This window comes from Eumetopias jubatus, unplaced genomic scaffold, assembly GCF_037043125.1.
Source record: "Eumetopias jubatus isolate StellerSeaLion01/CBP00866 unplaced genomic scaffold, mEumJub1_p1.0 scaffold_12, whole genome shotgun sequence".
Lineage (NCBI taxonomy): Eukaryota > Metazoa > Chordata > Mammalia > Carnivora > Otariidae > Eumetopias > Eumetopias jubatus.
Genome location: NW_028274818.1, coordinates 88979189 through 89001560, shown reverse-complemented (window position 1 = coordinate 89001560; position 22372 = coordinate 88979189). Strand labels below are relative to the sequence as shown.

The 22372-nt window shown below is 40.1% G+C and overlaps 1 protein-coding gene across 1 annotated transcript; it reads left to right on the top strand.

The window, feature by feature from the left end:
* Nucleotides 1–3246: 3246 nt before the first annotated feature.
* On the top strand, nucleotides 3247–20839 carry ANKS4B (ankyrin repeat and sterile alpha motif domain containing 4B). The gene is made up of 3 exons (XM_028095253.2): nucleotides 3247–3296; nucleotides 4562–4804; nucleotides 18791–20839. Exons 2-3 carry the CDS (start codon nucleotides 4641–4643, stop codon nucleotides 19878–19880), a joined length of 1254 nt encoding a protein of 417 aa, XP_027951054.1. The 5' UTR covers nucleotides 3247–3296; nucleotides 4562–4640; the 3' UTR covers nucleotides 19881–20839.
* Nucleotides 20840–22372: the final 1533 nt, after the last annotated feature.

The following is a 22372-nucleotide window of genomic DNA, read 5'->3' as shown; positions in this document are numbered from 1 at the left end:
GGAGGGCAGGTTTGGTTAGAGAAAGTTGATGAGGGCCTTGACTTGCTTGGTAATAGAACAATTGAGGAGAAGGTCATGGACATTTAAGTCTGACCCTTAAGTCTCTCCACCAGTGTGTAGGGCAGATATTCTTCTCTGACCTTCAGAGAGCCCAGCAGCATACTGTTGGAACAGACTCACCTACTTATTTCCACAGGCCAATTACTATCAAAACATAAACTCAAGCCACAGTTGCCCCACAATTCTCCAGACCCCTCATGAGCAGTTAGTGTCTAAATTATATGCAAATCTGTCTTATTTTCATTAGTCTCTGCCCTCACCATCTTCTACCAATTTTGTTTCCTTCGTACTTTGAGAAGTACAGTAGAAAATAAAAATTACTAAGCTTTACTTCTCTCTCTCTCTGCTCCCTTAGCCACAATCACATGGCTTCTTTCCATTTGTAAAACCATACTTTACAGTTTGTAAGGAATTTTAGCTCATTTCACCTTTACTATTATAAGCTTAGATGATGATATGATCATGAGCAATATTCCCTGATTTTATCCACAAAGAAATACAGATTCAAGTAGATGCTGTAAGTTCTTCTAGATCATATGGACTTCAGGTCTTCTAGGTCCAACCTCTTTTGTCAACCTCATCTTGAGGGAATGGGTTAAGGAGGCTCTTAAAGTTTGGGATTTATTTCTGCTTTACCTCCCCTTCCCAACCCATTCTTTTTTTTTTTCTTTTTTTATTATGTTATGTTAATCACCATACATCACATCATTAGTTTCTGATGTAGTGTTCCATGATTCATTGTTTGTTCATACCACCCAGTGCTCCACGCAGAATGTGCCCTCTTTAATACCCATCCCCAGGCTAAACCATCCCCCGACCCCCTCCCCTCTAGAACCCTCGGTTTGTTTTTCAGAGTCCATCGTCTCTCGTGGTTCGTCTCCCCCTCCGATTTCCGCCCCCTTCCTTCTTCCCCTCCTGCCAACCCGTTGTTTTGAAGAAGAAGTTTTTCCAAGGAAATGCTAAAGTGTGCCAGGAGATTTACCATAAAAAAAAAAAAAAAGCTCAGATGTCTTACCATTTCACAGAAGAGTTTAAGTCCAAGTCATGAGTACTACTGGAGTTGAGAAACTCTTCCTTCTCCTCCATTTTCAACTCTTCTTCTTCTTGTCTATAATTGCTCTGTCCTCCTTTATCTTTGCTTCCATTCTCATCCTTATTCTCCTTCTTCCCACCATTGTTATCATCATCATCATCTTCATCTCGTAATGGACTCCTTGTTTAATGGCACTTAGCATTCTACTACAAATAATCCATCTTTGAGAAGCCGTCTCTCAGGTTACATATGATTTTCTATTTTAGAGTGCATTAATGAATGCAGTTATGTTTAAAGTGGCTCATGCAAAAATTAGTTGAGGAACATTACCTTGTTCTCAAAGTATCCACAATCATGTTTGAATATTTCACTCTCCCTGGGCTAAAAAAAAAAAAAAATATTTTCCCCCTTTTCAAATAAATAATGCTGCTGCCCTCCACGTTGCTTATACAGCTTCTACTGGTGTTCTCATAGAAACCACAAAAAGGAACAAACATTGACCCTTGGAGCTAATTATTGTGAGGGGCTTGCAGATGAAAGCGTTGTACTTTCTCAAAGCGAACAGATACTTTATCTTGGAATAAAGGCTTAGACAAAAAGAGATAAGAAGAATAAACGTTACAGACTTTGAAAATAGGTCTTCCTCACTTCAATTACATGGACTATTATCCAAACATATTAAAGATTTTTGTGGGTGCCTGAGTGGCTCAGTCATGAGCCTGCCTTCAGCTCAGGTCACGATCCCAGTATCCTGGGATCGAGCTCTGCTTCTCCCTCTCCCTCTGCTGCTCCCCCTGCTTGTTCTCTCTCTCTCTGTCAAATAAATAAATAAATAAAATATTTTTTAAAAAAGATTTTATTTATTTATTTGACAGAGAAAGACACAGCAAGAGAGGGAACACAAGCAGGGAGGAGTGGGAGAGGGAGAAGCAGGCTTCCCTTGGAGCAGGAAGCCTGATGTGGGGCTCGATCCCAGGACCCTGGGACCACGACCTGAGTCGAAGGCAGATGCTTAACAACTGAGCCACCCAGGCGCCCCAAATAAATAAAATCTTTTTAAAAAAGATTTTGTAACAATATGGGAAATAACTTATGGTGGATTAAAGAGAGGAAAAGACAATGCAAAATGGTATGTATTGGATGGTAAAAACTATGTAAAATATATACCACAAGAGAATATATAAATAGTTCATCGGCTATGTAGGTTGATGGGTTCTAATTTTGTTGTTGTGTCTTCAGAGGACAGAGTCTACATTGAAACCTATCATCTGATATTTATTGAGGCCTGCACTTGTTCTATTAGGTGGGCAGTTTTTATAAATATTTTCTGTGTGCTTGAAAAGAACATGTATTTTCTATTGAGTATAGAGTTCTGCATAGGATTGTTAAGTCAAGCTTTTTCATTGTGTTCAGATCTTTTGTATTTTTACTGATCTTTAGTCTGATTGATATATAACATTTAGAGAGTGTATTAAAACCTCCTACTGTGATTGTGGATTTGTTCTTTCTCTTCCAATTCTATTAATTTTTGTTTTTTCTATTTGGGGGCTATGTTATTATGTACATACAAGTTTAGGACTATCATATTTTCTTGATGAATTGTTCCTTTTATCATTACATATTATCTATCTTTATCCCTAGCAATTTTTTTGGCTTAAACTATATTTTGTCTGATGTAAATATAGCTATACCATTTTTGTCAGCATTTTCCTTTTTTAAAAAGATTGTATTTATTTATTGAGAACAAGAGAGAGAGTGCACATGCATGCATGTGGGGGGTAGGGGCAGAGGGAGAGGGAAAGAGAGAATTTCAAGCAGACTCCCTGACAGGTGCAGAACCCAAAGCAGGGCTCGATCTCACCATCCTGAAATCATGACCTGAGAGGAAATCAAGAGTTGGACACTTAACCAGCTGAGCTACCCAGGTGCCCCTGTCAGCATTTTCTTGATAAAACTTTTCCATTTTTTGCTTTCAGTTTTTCTGCAATTTTATATTTTAGCTGTGTCTACTGTAAATAAGATATGTCTGGGTCTTCTGACTGATGAATTTGATCCACTTACATTTATTTTTATTACAGATAGATTTGGACCATGTTTTTGGTCTCATATTGTGCTCTTTATTTACACTAATTTTTCTATTGTTTCCTCCTTTCCTTAGGGTGGAAGCTTAAATTATTGATTTATTTCTCCTTTTCTGAATCAGGTATAAAAACTGCTTATTTCTTCCCCAAGCTCTGTTTTAACTGTATCCTATAAATTTTGAGATGTTGTGTTCTCATTTTCATTCAGTTCAAAATAAATCTAATAAAGGATTTTTGTCCAAAATCTATAAAGAACTTTTATAACTCATTAATAAGGTAATATCCCAAAGAGAAAAATGGGCAAAGAATTTAAATATAAGATGTAAGAATGGCTAGTAAACACATGAAGATGTGCTCAACATCATTATTCATTTGGAAATGTAAATTAAAACCAGAATGATACCACTTCACACCCACTAAGGATAGCCATAAACAAAAAGACAATAGAAGCTGCAAGGATATGGAAGAATCCTCACCATCCATTGCTGGTGGGAATGTAAAACAGTATGGTCACATTGAAAAACAGTTTGGCAATTTCTGAAAAAGTTAAATATAAATTGCCATATGACCCAGCCATTCCACTCTTTGGTATAAACATGAGACATAAAATGAGACATAAAAATATATGTCTACACAGACTTGTGTGAATGCTCATAGCAGCATTATTCATAAAACCAAAAAGAGGAAGCAATCTAAATGTCCATCAGCTACTGGATGAATAATGAAAATTTGGTATATTGGTATAATGGAATATTATTCAGCAATAAAAAGGAAGTATTGTTACATACTAAAAAATGAATGAATCTCAAAAAATTATGTGAAGCTAAAAAAAAACCCTAGACACAAAGACTATATATTTTATGATTCCATTTATATGAAATGCCCATATAAAGCAAATCTATAGAGATAGGACACAGATTAATGATTTCTTGGGGTTGGGAACGGGACTGGGGATCGACTACAAATGAGTGTGAGGGATATTTTGAGAGTGATAGATATGTTCTAAAATTGGATTATGATGATACTTGCACCACTCTGTAAATTTGCTAACAATCATTGAATTAAACACTTAAAATGGGTGAATTTCATAGTATAAAAATTATACCTCAATAAAACAGTTTTAAACAATAGACCTCCCCCGTAAACTAGACTAGTACATTCTGTGCCTAGATGACCAGTATTACATTGCTAACGGATATAAAGAAATTAAATGTGCCTTACAACACTCAAGATGAACACAGCAGTCCTTAATACTCAATGTCATGGCCATGCCAGAAACGAAAGGTCCAAGTTCAGTGCCATGAACCTTTCTGGCTGACTTCCATGGAGGGAGGCTGGAATGAGCTTTGTCCTGGGGTGACACTCTTTCTTGTCACTGATTAACCAGCTTTGTAGGAAGGCTGCTGCACTGACAACCTGCTCTGCCTGGAGAGTGATACCTGGCCAGACTTTGGTGAGCAGAAAAAATGTCTACTCGCTACCACCAAGCTGCTAGTGATAGCTACCTGGAACTTTTGAAAGAGGCTACCAAGAGAGATCTGAATCTTGCTGATGAAGATGGCATGACTCCCACACTCCTGGCAGCCTACCATGGGAATCTGGAAGCCCTAGAAATCATCTGCAGCCGAGGGTAAGTTCAACCTGCTAGTTTTGATTGGAGACGGTGCTTCTGATAGGATTTTGCAGACAGCAGCAAGAGACAGGGAAGTCAGTGAAAACTCTGTCCTTTATAGACTGTCTAAATAATTGTCTTTTTAGAGAAAGAGAGAAAACTGCCTAGAGGTGCTCTTTTCACACTAAGAACTGGCACCATGGGGATGGCTCATCCCTTATGAGCCACACATGGAAAGGTTCTGAACTTTAAGGTTTTATTATCTGCCTTGGAGGTGGGAGATATATTTTAATTCTGTGCTTTTAAAAATCTTTTCCATGAAATGTAAATGGTTGACTCTTTAAAAATGAATCACTATTCTACTTGACTTTTTTTTTTTAGATTTTATTTTATTTATTTGACAGAGAGAGGCACAGCGAGAGAGGGAACACAAGCAGGGGGAGTGGGAGAGGGAGAAGCAGGCTTCCCACTGAGCAGAAAGCCCAATGCAGGGCTTGATCCCAGGACTCTGGGATCATGACCTGAGCCGAAGGCAAATGCTTAACAACTGAGCCACCCAGGTGCCCTCTACTTAACTTTAAGATATCAATCTTGATTGGAACAAATGATGTGTTTTTATTTTATTTTATTTTTTGTCTGTGCCATTATAATCCCACAGCCTTTTATTAATATTCAATCCTAATGCAAGCCCATGATTCCTAGATGAAGTAGTTGACTTTAAAACTATAAAAGGGAACCTCAGCCTGTCTGAACTTTATTATCTCTCTACTATTAGATATATACACATGCCCACTGCTCCCCCCCCAATTCTAATGCAGGAATTAGCTAGCTCTTTTCTTCTGCTTGTTACCAGAGGGGCTAGGCAGTGTTGGCAACTATAACCCAACAGGAGTAAAGAAAGGAAAAAAAGAAAATGTTAATAAAGGAGCTAAGTGAATTAATTTCAATTTCGTACATATTTATTTATATATATCTGCAATGTGCCAGCCATTTTACTGGCGACTGGAGATGCTGTGATCAACGAGAGAGACACCATTCCTCTCCTTATGGTGATCAGATTTAAGAGAGGAAGATGGAAATTAAGTAAGTCATGTATGTTACAAAGGGGTAAAGAGACAGCACCAAATAAATAACACAGGCAGCTATCCAATCCAGAGAATGAGGGTAGGCTTTCCAGAACCTTGAAGCTGGGACTTGAAAGGTGAGAAGAAGCTGGCCAGAAGATGGAAGGAAGAATGCTTCCCCCAAATGGGAGCACTGTGTATTCAAGGCACTGAAGCTGAACATGGCTGGATGTGGCTTTAATGGGGAGAGGCCAAGTTATAAGGGGAGAAACCAGATCACAAGAGCCTTGTAAACGCTGCTGGGGAGTTGAACTTTGTCCTAAAGCCAGGGGAAGCCATTGTCAGGTTTACACAGGGTAGCCAACCTGGTAGATTTGTGTTTACAAAACTTGCTCAGGCAGCTGTATAGTAGTCACAGAAAATGTTCAGGGGCTGTTTTAATGGTTGACATGAGAGACAAATTGGACGAGGGCAGTGGCAGTGGGATGGGGAGACAGGGATGGATTTGAGCGGCAGTTTGGATGCAGAATCAATTACAGTTGACTGGATGTTGTGGTGGGTGGAGGAAGAGGAAGGTAAGGCCCCTTTGTTCTGTTGTGTTAAGTTGCCCTGGTGCACATAGGCTGAAAAAAAATGTCTTGTACAGGTTTTCTTAGGTTCCCATATTGACCATAGCTTAGGAACTGTGTGAGATCAATTTGTCAATTAGATTTAAGGAGGTTAGAAAGGGAAACATTAAAAATTGAATTTAGAAGTTAATCAGTCATTGATCATTAACAGTGGATCACGTGGTAACCATTAATATCCAATATCTGGCTTTGGTAAAAATTAAAAAGAATAATCTCTCTTTTTAAAATTTAAAGATGAAAAGCAATAACTACATATATTATCTTATACTTGGAAGATGGCCCCAATTAACAAAATTTCATTTTGCCTATAAAGTGTACATGAATTTTTTGTTTTGTTTCATTTTCTAATGGAAGCAAGTTATCTTCTTCCCTGATTCTTTTTTAGATTTTATTTATTTATTTATTTATTTGACAGGGAAAGAGAGAGAGAGCACAAGCAGAGGGGGTGATAGGTATGTTCTGCTGAGCAGGGAGCCTGATGTGGGGCTCGATCCCAGGACCCCAGGATAATGACCTGAGCCAAAGGTAGATGCTTAACTGACTGAGCCACCCAGGCACCCCTTCCTCCCTGATTCTTAAAGGACACACAATTATTGCAAATTTTTGCATCATATTAGAAAGCCATATTTAATAAAGTAAAAATCAAACCAGTTTTCACAGTCATTAACATTTGGGCATAAATCCTTCCAGATTTTTTCCTTTGAGAACATGTACACACAAGAACATTTTTCCCCCTTATAAAAGGCAATCATATTATACAAACTATTCTGAAACCTGCTTCCAATTATTTAACAACAGATTACGGACGGTTTGCACTTTTTTTTTTCATTTGTAACCTTAAAGGAGAAATCTGTGCCACTGTTTTTTTTTATTTTTTTATTATGTTAATCACCATACATTACATCATTAGTTCTTGATGTAGTGTTCCATGATTCATTGTTTGTGCATAACACCCAGTGCTCCATGCAGAACGTGCCCTCCTTAATACCCATCACCAGGCTAACCCATCCCCCCACACCCCTCCCCTCTAGAACCCTCAGTTTGTTTTTCAGAGTACATCGTCTCTCATGGTTCGTCTCCCCCTCCGACTTACTCCCCTTCATGCTTCCCCTCCTGCTATCTTCTTCTTTTTCTTTTTTCTTAACATATCTTGCATTATTTGTTTCAGAAGTACAGATCTGTGATTCAACAGTCTTGCACAATTCACAGTGCTCACCATAGCACATACCCTCCCCAATGTCTATCACCCAGCCACCCCATCTCTCCCACCCCCCACCACTCAGCAACCCTCAGTTTGTTTCCTGAGATTAAGAATTCCTCATATCAGTGAGGTCATGTGATACATGTCTTTCTCTGATTGACTTATTTCACTCAGCATAACACCCTCCAGTTCCATCCACGTCATTGCAAATGGCAAGATCTCATTCCTTTTGATGGCTGCATAATATTCCATTGTGTATATATACCACCTCTTCTTTATCCATTCATCTGTCGATGGACATCTTGGCTCTTCCCACCGTTTGGCTATTGTGGACATTGCTCCTATAAACATCAGGGTGCACGTACCCCTTCGGCTCCCTACATTTGTATCTTTGTGGTAAATACCCAGTAGTGCAATTGCTAGATCGTATGGTAGCTCTATTTTCAACTATTTGGGGAACCTGCATACTGTTTTCCAGAGTAGTTGCACCAGCTTGCATTCCCACCAACAATGTAGGAGGGTTCCCCTTTCTCCACATCCCCGCCAGCATCTGTCCTTTCCTGACTTCTTAATTTTAGCCATTCTGACTGGTGTGAGGTGGTATCTCATGGAGGTTTTGATTTGGATTTCCCTGATGCCGAGCGATGTTGAGCACTTCTTCATGTGTCTGTTGGCCATTTGGATGTCTTCTTTGGAAAAATGTCTGTTCATGTCTTCTGCCCATTTCTTGATTGGATTATTTGTTCTTTGGGTGTTGAGTTTGATAAGTTCTTTATACATTTTGGATACTAGCCCTTTATCTGATATGTCATTTGCAAATATTTTCTCCCATTCTGTTGGTTGTCTTTTGGTTTTGTGGACTGTTTCTTTTGCTGTGCAAAAGCTTTTTATCTTGATGAAATCCCAATAGTTCATTTTTGCCCTGGCTTCCCTTGCTTTTGGCGATGTTTCTAGGAAGAAGTTGCTGCTGCTGAGGTCGAAGAGGTTGCTGCCTGTGTTCTCCTTTAGGATTTTGATGGACTCCTGTCTCACGTTTAGGTCTTTCAACCATTTGGAGTCTATTTTTGTGTGTGGTATAAGGAAATGGTCCAGTTTCATTCTTCTGCATGTGGCTGTCCAATTTTCCCAACACTGTTTGTTGAAGAGACTGTCTTTTTTCCATTGGACATTCTTTCCTGCTTTGTCAAAGATGAGTTGACCATAGAGTTGAGGGTCCATTTCTGGGCTCTCGATTCTGTTCCATTGATCTATGTGTCTGTTTTTGTGCCAGTACCATACTGTCTTGATGATGACAGCTTTGTAATAGAGCTGGAAGTTCGGAGTTGTGATGACGCCAGCTTTGCTTTTCTTTTTCAATATTCCTCTGGCTATTCGGGGTCTCTTCTGGTTCCATACAAATTTTAGGATTATTTGTTCCATTTCTTTGAAAAAAGTGGATGGTATTTTGATGGGGATTGTATTGAATGTGTAGATTACTCTAGGTAGCATTGACATCTTCACAATGTTTGTTCTTCCAATCCATGAGCATGGCACGTTTTCCCATTTCTTTGTGTCTTCTTCAATTTCTTTCATGAGTATTTTATAGTTTTCTGAGTACAGATCCTTTGCCTCTTTGGTTAAATTTATTCCTCGGTATCTTATGCTTTTGGGTGCAATTGTAAATGGGATCGACTCCTTGATTTGTCTCTCTTCTGTCTTGTTGTGGGTGTATAGGAATGCCACTGATTTCTGTGCATTGATTTTATATCCTGCTACTTGACTGAATTCCTGTATGAGTTCTAGGAGTTTTGCGGTGGAATCTTTTGGGTTTTCCACATACCGTATCATATCATCTGCAAAGAGTGAGAGTTTGACTTCCTCTTTGCCGATTTGGATGCCTTTGATTTCTTTTTGTTGTCTGATTGCTGTGGCTAGGACTTCTAATACTATGTTGAATAGCAGTGGTGAGAGTGGACATCCTTGCTGCGTTCCTGACCTTAGGGGAAAAGCTCTCAGCCTTTCCCCATTGAGAATGATATTCGCTGTAGGTTTTTCATAGATGGCTTTTATGATATTGAGGTATGTACCCTCTATCCCTATACTCGGAAGAGTTTTGATCAAGAAAGGATGCTGTACTTTGTCAAATGCTTTTTCTGCATCTATTGAGAGGATCATATGATTCTTGTTCTTTCTTTTGTTAATGTATTGTATCCCGTTGATTGATTTGAGGATGTTGAACCAGCCTTGCAGCCCAGGGATAAATCCCACTTGGTCATGGTGAATAATCCTTTTAATGTACTGTTGGATCCTATTGGCTAGTATTTTGGTGAGAATTTTTGCATCCATGTTCATCAAAGATATTGGTCTGTAGTTCTCCTTTTTGATGGGGTCTTTGTCTGGTTTTGGGATCAAGGTAATGGTGGCCTCATACAATGAGTTTGGAAGTTTTCCTTCCATTTCTATTTTTTGGAACGGTTTCAGGAGAATAGGTATTAATTCTTCTTTAAATGTCTGATAGAATTCCCCTGGGAAGCCATCTGGCCCTGGGCTTTTGTTTCTTGGGAGGTTTTTGATGACTGCTTCAATTTCCTTAGTGGTTATAGGTCTGTTCAGGTTTTCTATTTCTTCCTGGTTCAATTTTGGTAGTTGATACATCTCTAGGAATGCACCCATTTCTTCCAGGTTATCTAATTTGCTGGCGTAGAGTTGCTCATAATATGTTCTTATCATTGTTTGTATTTCTTTGGTGTTGGTTGTGATCTCTCCTCTTTCATTCATGATTTTGTTGATTTGGGTCATTTCTCTTTTCTTTTTGATCAGTCTGGCCAGGGGTTTATCAGTCTTGTTAATTCTTTCAAAGAACCAGCTCCTAGTTTCGTTGATCTGTTCTACTGTTCTTTGGGTTTCTATTTCATTGATTTCTGCTCTGATCTTTATGATTTCTCTTCTCCTGCTGGGTTTAGGCTTTCTTTGCTGTTCTTTCTCCAGCTCCTTTAGGTGTAGGGTTAGGTTGTGTATTTGAGACCTTTCTTGTTTCTTGAGAAAGGCTTGTATTGCTATATACTTTCCTCTCAGGACTGCCTTTGCTGTATCCCAAAGATTTTGAACAGTTGTGTTTTCATTTTCATTCGTTTCCATGAATTTTTTTAATTCTTTAATTTCCTGGTTGACCCATTCATTCTTTAGTACGATGCTCTTTAGCCTCCATGTTTTTGAGTTCTTTCCGACTTTCCTCTTGTGATTGAGTTCTAGTTTCAAAGCATTGTGGTCTGAAAATATGCAGGGAATAATCCCAATCTTTTGGTACCGGTTGAGACCTGATTTGTGACCTAGGATGTGATCAGTTCTGGAGAATGTTCCATGGGCACTAGAGAAGAATGTGTATTCTGTTGCTTTGGGATGGAATGTTCTGAATATGTCTGTGAAGTCCATTTGGTCCAGTGTGTCATTTAAAGTCTTTATTTCCTTGTTGATCTTTTGCTTAGATGATGTGTCCATTTCAGTCAGGGGGGTGTTAAAGTCCCCCACTATTACTGTATTGCTGTCAATGTGTTTCTTCGCTTTTATTATTAATTGCCTTATATAATTGGCTGCTCCCATGTTTGGGGCATAGATATGTACAATTGTTAGATCTTCTTGTTGGATAGAGCCTTTAAGTAGGATATAGTGTCCTTCTTCGTCTCTTATTACAGTCTTTGTTTTAAAATCTAATTTGTCTGATATAAGGCTTGCCACCCCAGCTTTCTTTTGGTGTCCATTAGCATGTAAATGGTTTTCCACCCCCTCACTTTCAATCTGGGGGTATCTTTGGGTCTAAAATGAGTCTCTTGCAGACAGCATATTGATGGGTCTTGTTTTTAATCCAATCTGATAGCCTGTGTCTTTTGATTGGGGCATTGAGCCCATTTACATTCAGGGTAACTATTGAAAGGTATGAATTTAGTGCCATTGTATTGCCTGTAAGGTGACTATTACTGTATATTGTCTGTGTTCCTTTCTGATCTATGCTGCTTTTAGGCTCTCTCTTTGCTTAGAGGACCCCTTTCAATATTTCTTGGAGGGCTGGTTTCGTGTTTGCAAATTCCTTTAGTTTTTGTTTGTCCTGGAAGCTTTTTATCTCTCCTTCAATTTTCAATGAGAGCCTAGCTGGATATAGTATTCTTGGCTGCATATTTTTCTCGTTTAGTGCTCTGAAGATATCATGCCAGTCCTTTCTGGCCTGCCAGGTCTCTGTGGATAGGTCTGTTGCCAATCTAATGTTTCTACCATTGTAGGTTACATATCTCTTCTCCCGAGCTGCTTTCAGGGTTTTCTCTTTGTCTCTGAGACTCGTAAGTTATACTATTAGATGTTGGGGTGTTGACCTATTTTTATTGATTTTGAGAGGGGTTCTCTGTGCCTCCTGGATTTTGATGCCTGTTTCCTTCCCCACATTAGGGAAGTTCTCTGCTATTATTTGCTCCAATATACCTTCTGCCCCTCTCTCTCTTTCTTCTTCTTCTGGGATCCCAATTATTCTAATGTTGTTTCGTCTTATCGTATCGCTTATCTCTCGAATTCTGCCCTTGTGATCCTGTAGTTGTTTCTCTCTCTTTTTCTCAGCCTCTTTATTTTCCATCATTTGGTCTTCTATATCGCTGATTCTCTCTTCTGCCTCATTTATCCTAGCAGTTAGTGCCCCCATTTTTGATTGCACCTCATCAATAGCCTTTTTGGTTTCGACTTGGTTAGATTTTAGTTCTTTTATTTCTCCAGAAAGGGTTTCTCTAATAACTTCCAGGCTTTTTTCAAGCCCAGCTAGTATCTTTAAAGTCATGATTCTGAACTCTAGGTCCAACATCGTACTAATGTCGGTATTGAGTAGGTCCCTGGCTGACAGTACTATCTCTTGTTCTTTTTGCTAAGGTATTTTTTTTCATCTTGTCATTTTGTCTAGAGGAGAATAGGTGAATGAGAGAACAAAATGCCATCAGGTTAACAATGTCCCCAGCAAATATACTCTATACAAATCAGAAAAGACCTGAAACCAGGGGAAAAGAAAGGGAAAGAAAGAAAAAAGAAAGAGAAAAGAAAGAAAGAAAAAAAAAGCAAAAAGAAAAAGATTAAAAACAAAAACAGATCAATACAAAAAAAAAACGAATATGATCAAATATGATCAGGCTAGTGCATAGATCAGTGCCACACACTAGATTTTGGACGTATTTTGGTCTGTTAGAAAAAAGTGCCTCCTAAAATTTTAAAGGAAGAAAGACTTATATATGTACAAAATAAGCGTTGATACAATGAAGGGTTGGAAGATGACTGTAAAGATGAAAATTATGAAAGATTTTATAAAAGGAATTGATACAATAAGAAGTTGTTTGAAAAAAGAAAGAAGAAGATTTAAAAAAAAAAAGGGAGAGAATGTGATCAGGTAGGAGACTAGAACAAAGCCATACACTAGTGATTTAGGGTATATTTTGATCTGTTAGAAGAAACTGTATCTCAAAATTTTAAAGAGAGAACAACTTATATATATATGCCAAAAATAAGGGTAACTACTATGAAGGGATAAAATATGACTCCAAAAATGAAAAATAAAAAATGTTTTTTTTTAAAAAAAGGGATTGATAAGATGTTGGTTGAAAAAGGGAAAAAGAGAAATTAAAAAAAACAGTTAAAAAATAAACTTTGAAAAACTAATGAATCATGGTAAAAGAAAGCCATGAATTCTATGTGCAGTATTCCCCTAGCGCTGGAGTTCTCCCGTTCTCCTTGATCGGTAAACTTGGTCTTGGCTTGCTGGCCCTTCGTGCTGATCTTCTGGGGGAGGGGCCTGTTGCCATGGTTCCCAAATGTCTTTGCCGGAGGCGGAATTGCCCGGCCCTTGTCGGTCCCTGCTAAGCAAGCTGCTTGGGTTTGCTCTCAGGAGCTTTTGTTCCCTGCAAGCTTTCCCTTCGGCTTTGGAGGACGGCAGTGAAAATGGTGGCTTCCTAATCTCTGCCTCAGAGGAGGCAAGAACTCGGGGCTCCACTCCTCAGTGCGCCCCCAGAGAAAAGCAGCCAGTCACTCCCGTGTCCCCGGTCTCCAGCCGCACTCCGTGCTCACCTGGCCTGTGACCAATCGTTTCTATCTCTGGCACCGGACCCGTGTGGAGTCTCCAAACCCAGCAGTTCCCTGTGGTGCGCTCCCGCGCCGCTCCTCCCGGGGGAGGAAGGGGAGTCTCCCTGGATCTGCTGCTTGTTGGGTCCCTGCTGGAGGAGCAGTGGCCTGACTGGGCCACGGATCACAGTTTATGACAACCCCAAGCTGAGAGCCAGCGCCTCGGCTCTGTCTCTGCAGCCGGCTTCCCCGCTCCAATACCTGGGAGCTCTGCTGCACTCAGGCACCCCCGGTCTTTCTGTGACCCAGAGGGTCCTGAGACCACACCGTCCCGCGAGGGTTCCACCCCCCGCTTCGCCACTGGAGCGACGTCCCTCCATGGACCCGGCTTCTAAAAGTTCCAATTTTGTGCTCCGCAGCTCTTTCACTTGCCAGAATCGGCCAACGGAGGCCCCCTCCCCCGCCGTCTATCCTCCCGAATATCGCTTCAGATTCACTTCTCTGCACGTCCTACCTTCCAGAAAGTGGTCGCTTCTCTGTTCAGAGAGTTGTTGCTACTCTCCTCTTGGATCTCCTGTTGAGTTCGTAGGTGTTCAGTATGGTTTGGTCCCTATTCAGCTGAATTCCTGAGACCAGACGAAATCCAGGTCTCCTACTCCTCCACCATCTTGCTCAGCCCCCTGTGCCACTGTTTTTTAATGACTACATGGTATTCTATTTTATGGTTTCATCATAATTTATCTAATCAGTTGCTTGTTTATGACATTTAAATTTGAATCCTGTCTTTTAACTTATAAATAAGTTGAAATGAACATCCTTGCTTATTCATCTTTGTACAAAGCTCTAATAGTTCCTTAGGATAAATTCTTAAAGGCAGAATTATTGACTCAAGAGGCTGCTATGTTTTAGAAGCTTTTGGCATACATTGTGCCAGGAAATTTGAACCACTTTACAATTCCTCCATCATTGTTCATTTTCCCATACTCTTGTCAAAACTGAGTAGTACTATTCTTTTTAATCCTTGCCTAGCTGATGGGCAAGAAAATCATAGTACATTGTTTTCATTTACATTTCTTTGATTATTAAGTCCAAATATTCTTTATGTAGAAAAACAGTTTTGAAAGACTGATTTTTTTTTCCTGAGAACAGCTTCACGAAAAAAAAATCAAATTAACTCCAAAAGAAAAAATTGAAATGAACCCGATGCTCAGAGTAAGTTAATATAAGCAAATTGCCTATTTAGTGACAATACCAATCCAGCTTTAAAAATTATTGCCCAAATGCACTGACCTACCAAAAAGCAAGGACAAAATATGGATTATTTTAAAATCTCTTCAGTGAGTTTCACCTTTGGGGGGATAAAATGGAAAAGAAATCAATGCTAGACTGAATTTAGCCCAGGCAAACCACACAGCATCAATATAGGACTCAGATCATCAAATGAGGGGGGACCAGTTCATGAATACCTGGGCAGGTATGTGTAATGGTTCTATCAAGAAGTATGAAAGACACCAAGGATTGAAAGACAAAGATTGAATTTAGAAGGTCCTCATGAAACTTGTCAGAAAATATTTTGATTTAAGTTATACACGAACTTGGAAAGTTGCCTTTAAGTAGAATTTTTGCAAGTGGAAATAGCTTAAAAGTATGAGGGAAACTCCTGAATCATCTTACCAACAGTTTCATCTATAAATTTGGAATTTTGCATTTGAAATTTTCTTAAAATGAGACCCATTTTGGGGGTCATCTCAAGGTTTTCTTCATGTTCTTCCTCCCATCTTGAAAGGATCATTTAAGTTCTCTTGAGAAAGGAAAATTCCACTACTTTATATGTCCCAAAGCATGTAGATTTAACCTAAAGTTCTTAATACCCTTAACATCCCCACCATAGCTCACTCCTCTCAGTAATTTCTTTTTTAAGTTACCCAATCCAACAATAATTTCAGGCAAATTTAACCAGTATGTTTTTGTTTAGGTTTATACTACCATCTTGGATGTTTTTACAATCCTTCTTTGATGTCTAGCATACTTAAGGAGTCTTTTGAATATGGTGCTTGGTTAAAATAAATAAAAAGTAAAACTACATCTTTGGGGGTGAGGCACTATGCCCCGCTAAGGTACACAACTGTGCTAAGGCTGAAAGAGATTTCCTTGGATCCAAAACAATTAAATCAGGAGTACTGACCAGACCTCTTGGAAGCGGCTGCCCAACAGAACTATCTTATTTAATATTTGCTTTCCTTAGGTTAAATTTCATTTTCTTACCTTCCTCTTTGCCCGGATTTCTCTTGCCCCATCTCCATGCACTCTGGTCACGCTGAAAGGTACTCCTGGTTCCCCAGATATGCCGTGTTTAACATCACCCATATGTGCATCTGTTCTTGCTGTTCTCCACTCAGAAGGAAGTCGCCAACTGACAGTTTATGGGCTGGATCTCGTCCACAAATATGTTTTATTTGGACTTCACTATATTTTTCTTTGAAACTGGAGCCAACATTTAAAAATCAAAAAATCCCACATGAAATTCTGGATTTCTGGCTCTGTTTGGAAAATGGAAGCTCTGGCTATATTGTGTCTGCTTTTATTTGAGGTGGCAGGCAGCTGCTGCTGACCTACAGCTGTCCTTTCTTGTTGGAGCTTGCACTCAGCTATGACTTTGTCGAAAGAAGAAACCTGGCTCCATTCAGTTACTTACATTACCTGCTTGGTTTCTTTAGGTTGAGTCTGAGACTTCTACTAGGAGATATGATACAAAGGAGAGAAAGACACAGGCTTGGCCCTCTGAGGCATATTATCTAATTAGGGAGATGGGTGCATAAATGTTGGACAAATTAAGTAAGATTTCAAGTGTTAAAAAGTTGCAGGAGCAACTATAGTGCTATGGGATTTTATTAGATGGGTATGAGAAAAAAATAAATATATGAAGTTAAGGATTATGAGTGTAGAGACAAGGGAAATGATAATAACGTTTATTGAAGATTCACCATGTACCAAGCACTTTTCTAATGATTTATGTTAATTTATTAATGTAACAACTCCATGAAAATTATCCTCATTCTCATCCAGGTGAGGACACTGAGTGCTATAGAAGCTCAGCTTGAGACCTCGTAGCTGGTGTAAGTAGAGAAAGCGAGGTGTGTTAAGGTTGGACTGTGTTGTGTTGGAGACCATTAGGCTTGGAGGGAGGCCTGATCCCAAGGGTGCTGCCTGTGTAACACCAGACAAATGAGCTAGGCACTCAGAGCCCTATTTTACCCCTCTGATAATTATCCTGGTCTTTCTCTAAGAAGGAGATGGTGACAGTTTTTGGTGGTGATGGCACTGAATGTGTAGATGCTCATAACTGAAGAGTGGGAGGAGATCAGGGTTCCCACGGAGGAGTTACAAATCTGATTCATCAAATTGCAGGACACCAGTTGGGCAACTCTTCTCAATCTGCAGTGAGCCTATATATCATATCACCTTGGGATCTTGTTAAACTTCAGATTCTGACGCAGGAAGTCTGGGCTGGGGTCCAAGCTCCTGCATTTGTAGCAAACTAGCAGCTGCCACCACTACTACTAATCCAGGGACCAAACTTTGAGTAGCACAGAATACTGGAAGGGTCACAGAGCGTTGATGCTGCAGTTGCAAGGGCACAGATCGTCTCTCCTGTTCCAGATCCTACTCACCAAGAAAGTCAAGAGGCCTTCTCAGACCCTCTTTCCTGTCCTCCCATGGGGCCAGCCTGGGGGAAGTTTAGTGAGATCCAGATTTGGGGGTCTAGTCTAGGGTGAGGGAAGATGCCATTTAGAACCTGTATTACCAGAGTTCTCAGCAGGGGCTTGGGCTTGAAGCTAGAGCCATATTAACAATAAGTTACTACTTAATTTACTTTCTGTTTGTGCCTGTTTGTAACTCACCATCTCATAGGAGGGGGGCGGTTGTAGCCTGGGGCAAGATTCCATTAGGCAATCAATCATTCATCTCAGAAATGTTGACTGAGCATCGACCAGGTGCCTGTTTCTATGCTGGCATGGGGCCTCTGGCCATCTAACAGTGCCCCCAATTCTACCACAAACTGTTGCAAAACTATTCACATATAGGACACTGTAATTACAAGGAAGTAAGTTGGGGAATCAATGGAGATGTTCTACCCTTTTTATGAATAATGGTTATAGCAGACATGGTTTGCTACCTACCCAACATCCATTCTACTCTTCTTTTTTGCTGATGGGATCCCAGTTTTGTTCAATTATGTATTTTCCTACTTGTGACTCTGGTGGGGTAACACTGTTAGAGTGGGAACCAGCTCTTACCAGCTCATGAGAGATGATTGCTAAATTTTCAGAAGTCTGAGAGTCTGTTAAACAGTCATTATTAAAAAATAAAGGTATTTAAACTTATAATTTAACAAACTATATTTTTAAATACTCAAAACTTAACACTCCTAATTATTTGAGTACATTCCATAATCTATGCTCTTAAGATTTTGCATGTCTATTATATCTACATATATGGTGGGAATAATTTATAAAGGTGTGCTACTATACATCTCTTCCAAACTCCATGTCCAGTAATATCACATTAGTAGCTTGGATTTTGCCATGGTGGGTGTATTTATAACCAAAAATTGGCACATGTTATAGATCAGGGCTTTGATCTTTTTCCCTGGGTAAACCAGTTGTTAAACATTTACCAGCACACCACTGGGTAATCTTATCCCTAGCTGTTGGGGGTGGGGTGGATTTTAATGGACTTAAGTTGAAAATGGTAGCTCTATTTCTCTTCCTATAGGCATGTGACCCAATTGTGGACAACAAGGCATGAAAGTTGCTTTTTTGGGAGAGTTTTTGGAAAGCTTTTCTTGCTTCTAGAAAGGAGATGAAAGGTAGAGATGAGCTCTTTCTGTTTCTGGTCATGTGATGTCTAGATGTGACATAGGTGACTTTCAGAATGCTAAGGCAGGATTAACATGTATTTTGTTCATTTTTGTTTTATTTTTATTTTTTTGGACCTCAGTTCTAAGAAAAAATATTTTTATATGTATTTTTGATATTTTCTCTTCTAGAGGGGACCCCGATAGATGCGACATCTGGGGAAATACTCCTCTGCATTCTGCAGCCTCCAATGGTCATACCCACTGTGTTTCATTCCTGGTCAACTTTGGTGCCAACATCTTTGCCCTGGACAACAACTTACAGTCTCCACTGGATGCTGCTGCCAGCAGAGAGCAAAATGAGTGTGTTGCTCTCCTGGATAAGGCTGCCACTGCCCAGAATATCATGAACCCCAAGAAAGTTATCAGGCTGAAGGAGCAGGCTCAAAAGAATGCTAGGAGGCAGATCAAAGAATGTGAGAAGGTCCAGGAGAAGCACCAAAATAAGATGGCTCGCAACTATAGCAAGGAGGAATCTGGGACTCTTTCTTCTTCCAAGGGCACTTTCTCCACGTCATCCCTTTCAAATGCTTCTGCTTCTGGTACATTTGGGTCACTGTCTAAGGGCATTAAAGACACCTTCAAGATAAAGTTCAAGAAGAACAAAGATACAGCAGAGCAGGTAGGAAAGGAGAGCAGAAGTGGGCAGAGGAATGTGATGGAAGTATTCAGAGAAGAGAAAGAAGACGCATTCTCAGGGGACTTCCAAGATAAGCTCCAGTGCTCAGAAGAGGAGGATGGATGTGTGCAACATGAATCCATTCTCAACCGTCCAGGTCTAGGACATATTGTTTTTAGAAGGAACAAAATATCAAGTTCCGAAGACATCTCAGACAGCAAGAGGGAGTTAGGGTTTAAAATGAGCAGTGAATTGCTACAGAGACGAGGAGCAGCAGACACTGATGAAGCTGAGGCTGATAAAGAGGAAGAGGACCACAGCCATGAAGATGAGATGCCATGGGATGAGGATGAAGTGGAGTGGGAGGAAGATGTGGTTGATGCTACTCCTCTGGAAGTATTTTTGCAGTCTCATCATCTGGGCGAATTCATTCCCATTTTCATGAGAGAGCAAATTGATCTAGAAGCTCTGTTGCTTTGCTCTGATGAGGACCTTCAGAGTATACAGATGCAGCTTGGTCCCAGGAAGAAAGTTCTTAATGCCATAAACAGAAGGAAGCAGGTGCTACAACAGCCTGGGCAACTGGTCGACACCAGCCTCTGATGGAATGTTGGGGTCCACAGGGTGAGCCTGCAGCAATGGAGTGATGCTGCGGTCCACTGGAAACACTCAGGCAACACCCCCTCTGCCCAATGTCAGACCACCAGGAATGGTTTCTAGGGTTTCAGAGATACCCTCCTAAGAAAGAGGCCCAAACTGTACTCTGAGAAATACTCTATACCTGTGTACTCTGACCACCAGTGAGAAACTCAAGGAGACCTGGAAATAAGAAAATGGTGTTTCTCTTCAATTATCTTTTTGATATTTTTGTATATAGAAAGGGTTAAATGGATGACAGAGAAAGGAAAAACTTCCTTTACTTTTCCAGCTCTGGACTTAAAAATTATAATCTCTCATCACGCAAGTGTGCTGCGTACTTCTGATTCTCAAATCCTGGGGACACCCAACTCCAGTTCTGTCCTTAGCTCTATGACTTTGTCTGTTGGTGGAGACTTGAGTTCCTCCATTGGCCTGAGGCTTCATGCCCAACTTAAATGTGCCTAACCCCTTAACAGATGTTTACATGTTTACAAGTAATGGACACGGGTCTATAATACTCCTGCCTGGGGAACCGAGATAGAGTGGCAAGTAGGGAGAGTGAAGAAAGAAATAGAATATGGGGTACCTTTTATATTAATATGAATTGTATCTCCCCCAAATTCATATGTTGAAACCTTAAGCCCCAACATAACTGTATTTGGAGGTAGGACCTTTAAAGAGGTGATGAAGGTTAAATGATGTTATAAGGGTCATAAGGGACACAAATGGATGGTGTCCTTGTAAGAGGAAGAGTCACCGGGGATGCACATGCACAGAGAAAAGGTCATGTGAGGATACAGCAAGAAGACAGCCACCTGCAAGCCAAAGAGAGAGGCTTCAGGAAAAACCAAACCTTCCAACACCTTGATCTTGCACTTCCAGCCTTCAGAGCTGTAAGAAAATAAATTTCTGTTGTTTAAGCCCCCCAGTCTCTGGTATTTTGTTATGGCAGTCTTAGCAGTCTAACATAGTGCTGAAGCAAGAGGGTAAAGTAAGAATGGAGAGAAAAGGGGCGCCTGGATGGCTCAGTCATTAGGCATCTGACTTTCAGCTCAGGTCATGATCCCAGGGTCCTGGGATCGAGCCCCACATCACGCTCCCTGCTCCGCGGGAAGCCTGCTTCTCCCTCTCCCACTCCCCCTGCTTGTGTTCCCTCTCTCGCTGTGTCTCTCTCTGTCAAATAAATAAAATCTTAAAAAAAAAAAGAGAGAGAGAGAGAAAAGAAGGATAGTGAAAAAAAGTCTGGCCTACTTGATAATTTTTCTAAAAGTAAGTGGCTTCTGAAATTTCAAAAAGGGGGGAAAATCTAGGCCATTTGTAGGAGAAAGGTGATGGTAAAAGGAAATTTTACATTTTCACACTCATTATGTGCATATCTTTTATTTACTGTTGTCTGCCACCATCACCACATGTCTGAATACAAGGAAGTTCTAAAATAAAAATTGGCAGCATTGCTGCTGACATTTTTGAATGGCAATCCCACATCCAAATTGAAGCCCTACTGAATAGCTAAGCTTTACTGGATTTGTATAGCCAGGACTTACATCAGGTGGAATTTACCATTGATTGTGTATATAATATAGAAACAGCCATTCATCTTCAGCATGGTTCCCATGTACAGCTGTTTGGGTTACTTCAAGAGGCACCATGGAGAGGATAAGCTTAAGGAGGATACAGATGTTTACATCTGATGAACAATTGGCTCATTCTTCCTCAATAGATTGATTCAGGAAGATTGTCAGTCATGGAATAAATATGTTGCCCTAGGGGATGATTATGTTTACAAATACCACATTTTGTTGGTCTGGAATAAACTGAGGTTGTGTTTGCTTTCAAAAAATGTGCACAAAAGCATTTGGCATATAGAAGACACCCAGAAAAAGTTTGTTATGTCTGAGCCTGCCTGTATCATACTTCATTATTTTAGACGCCAGGATCCTCTCTCCACATGTTTCCCAGAATCTGCCTAATAAGATCCTCGTTCCTAGGATATAGGAGAAGTAGAAGCCACCAGGGGAGTGCTGCCGTTAACAAAAAGGATGCTTTCTGTTAGTGTTTTGTACATCATTGTCAGAGGTAAAAGTAATATAGAAAGCCTCGTGATGCATTCTGGTACAAAGAATTTTGAGCTGGAAACCAACATTGCTGTGTGGAGGATAGAATATCACGTTATGGAAATGGAAAGATACCTCTCTGGGAGAATGAGAAAAGACAGGCCCGTGGAAATGTTGCTGGATCTTAGCTTTAAAGGATTTAGTAATAAGTGCTTCATTTCTAGTTGGAATTTTCCATGCTGTCCTACTGGAGGGGGCCTGCATTTGGCTCAGAAAATACAGGAAGGGGGACGTTTGTTTGTTCAGTAGAACTGGAAGCTCTCACCATGACCACCCCCTTGGCCTTCATGTCAATTTTGTAATGAGAGAAAGGGATTTGTATTTGAAGGACATGGATTATAA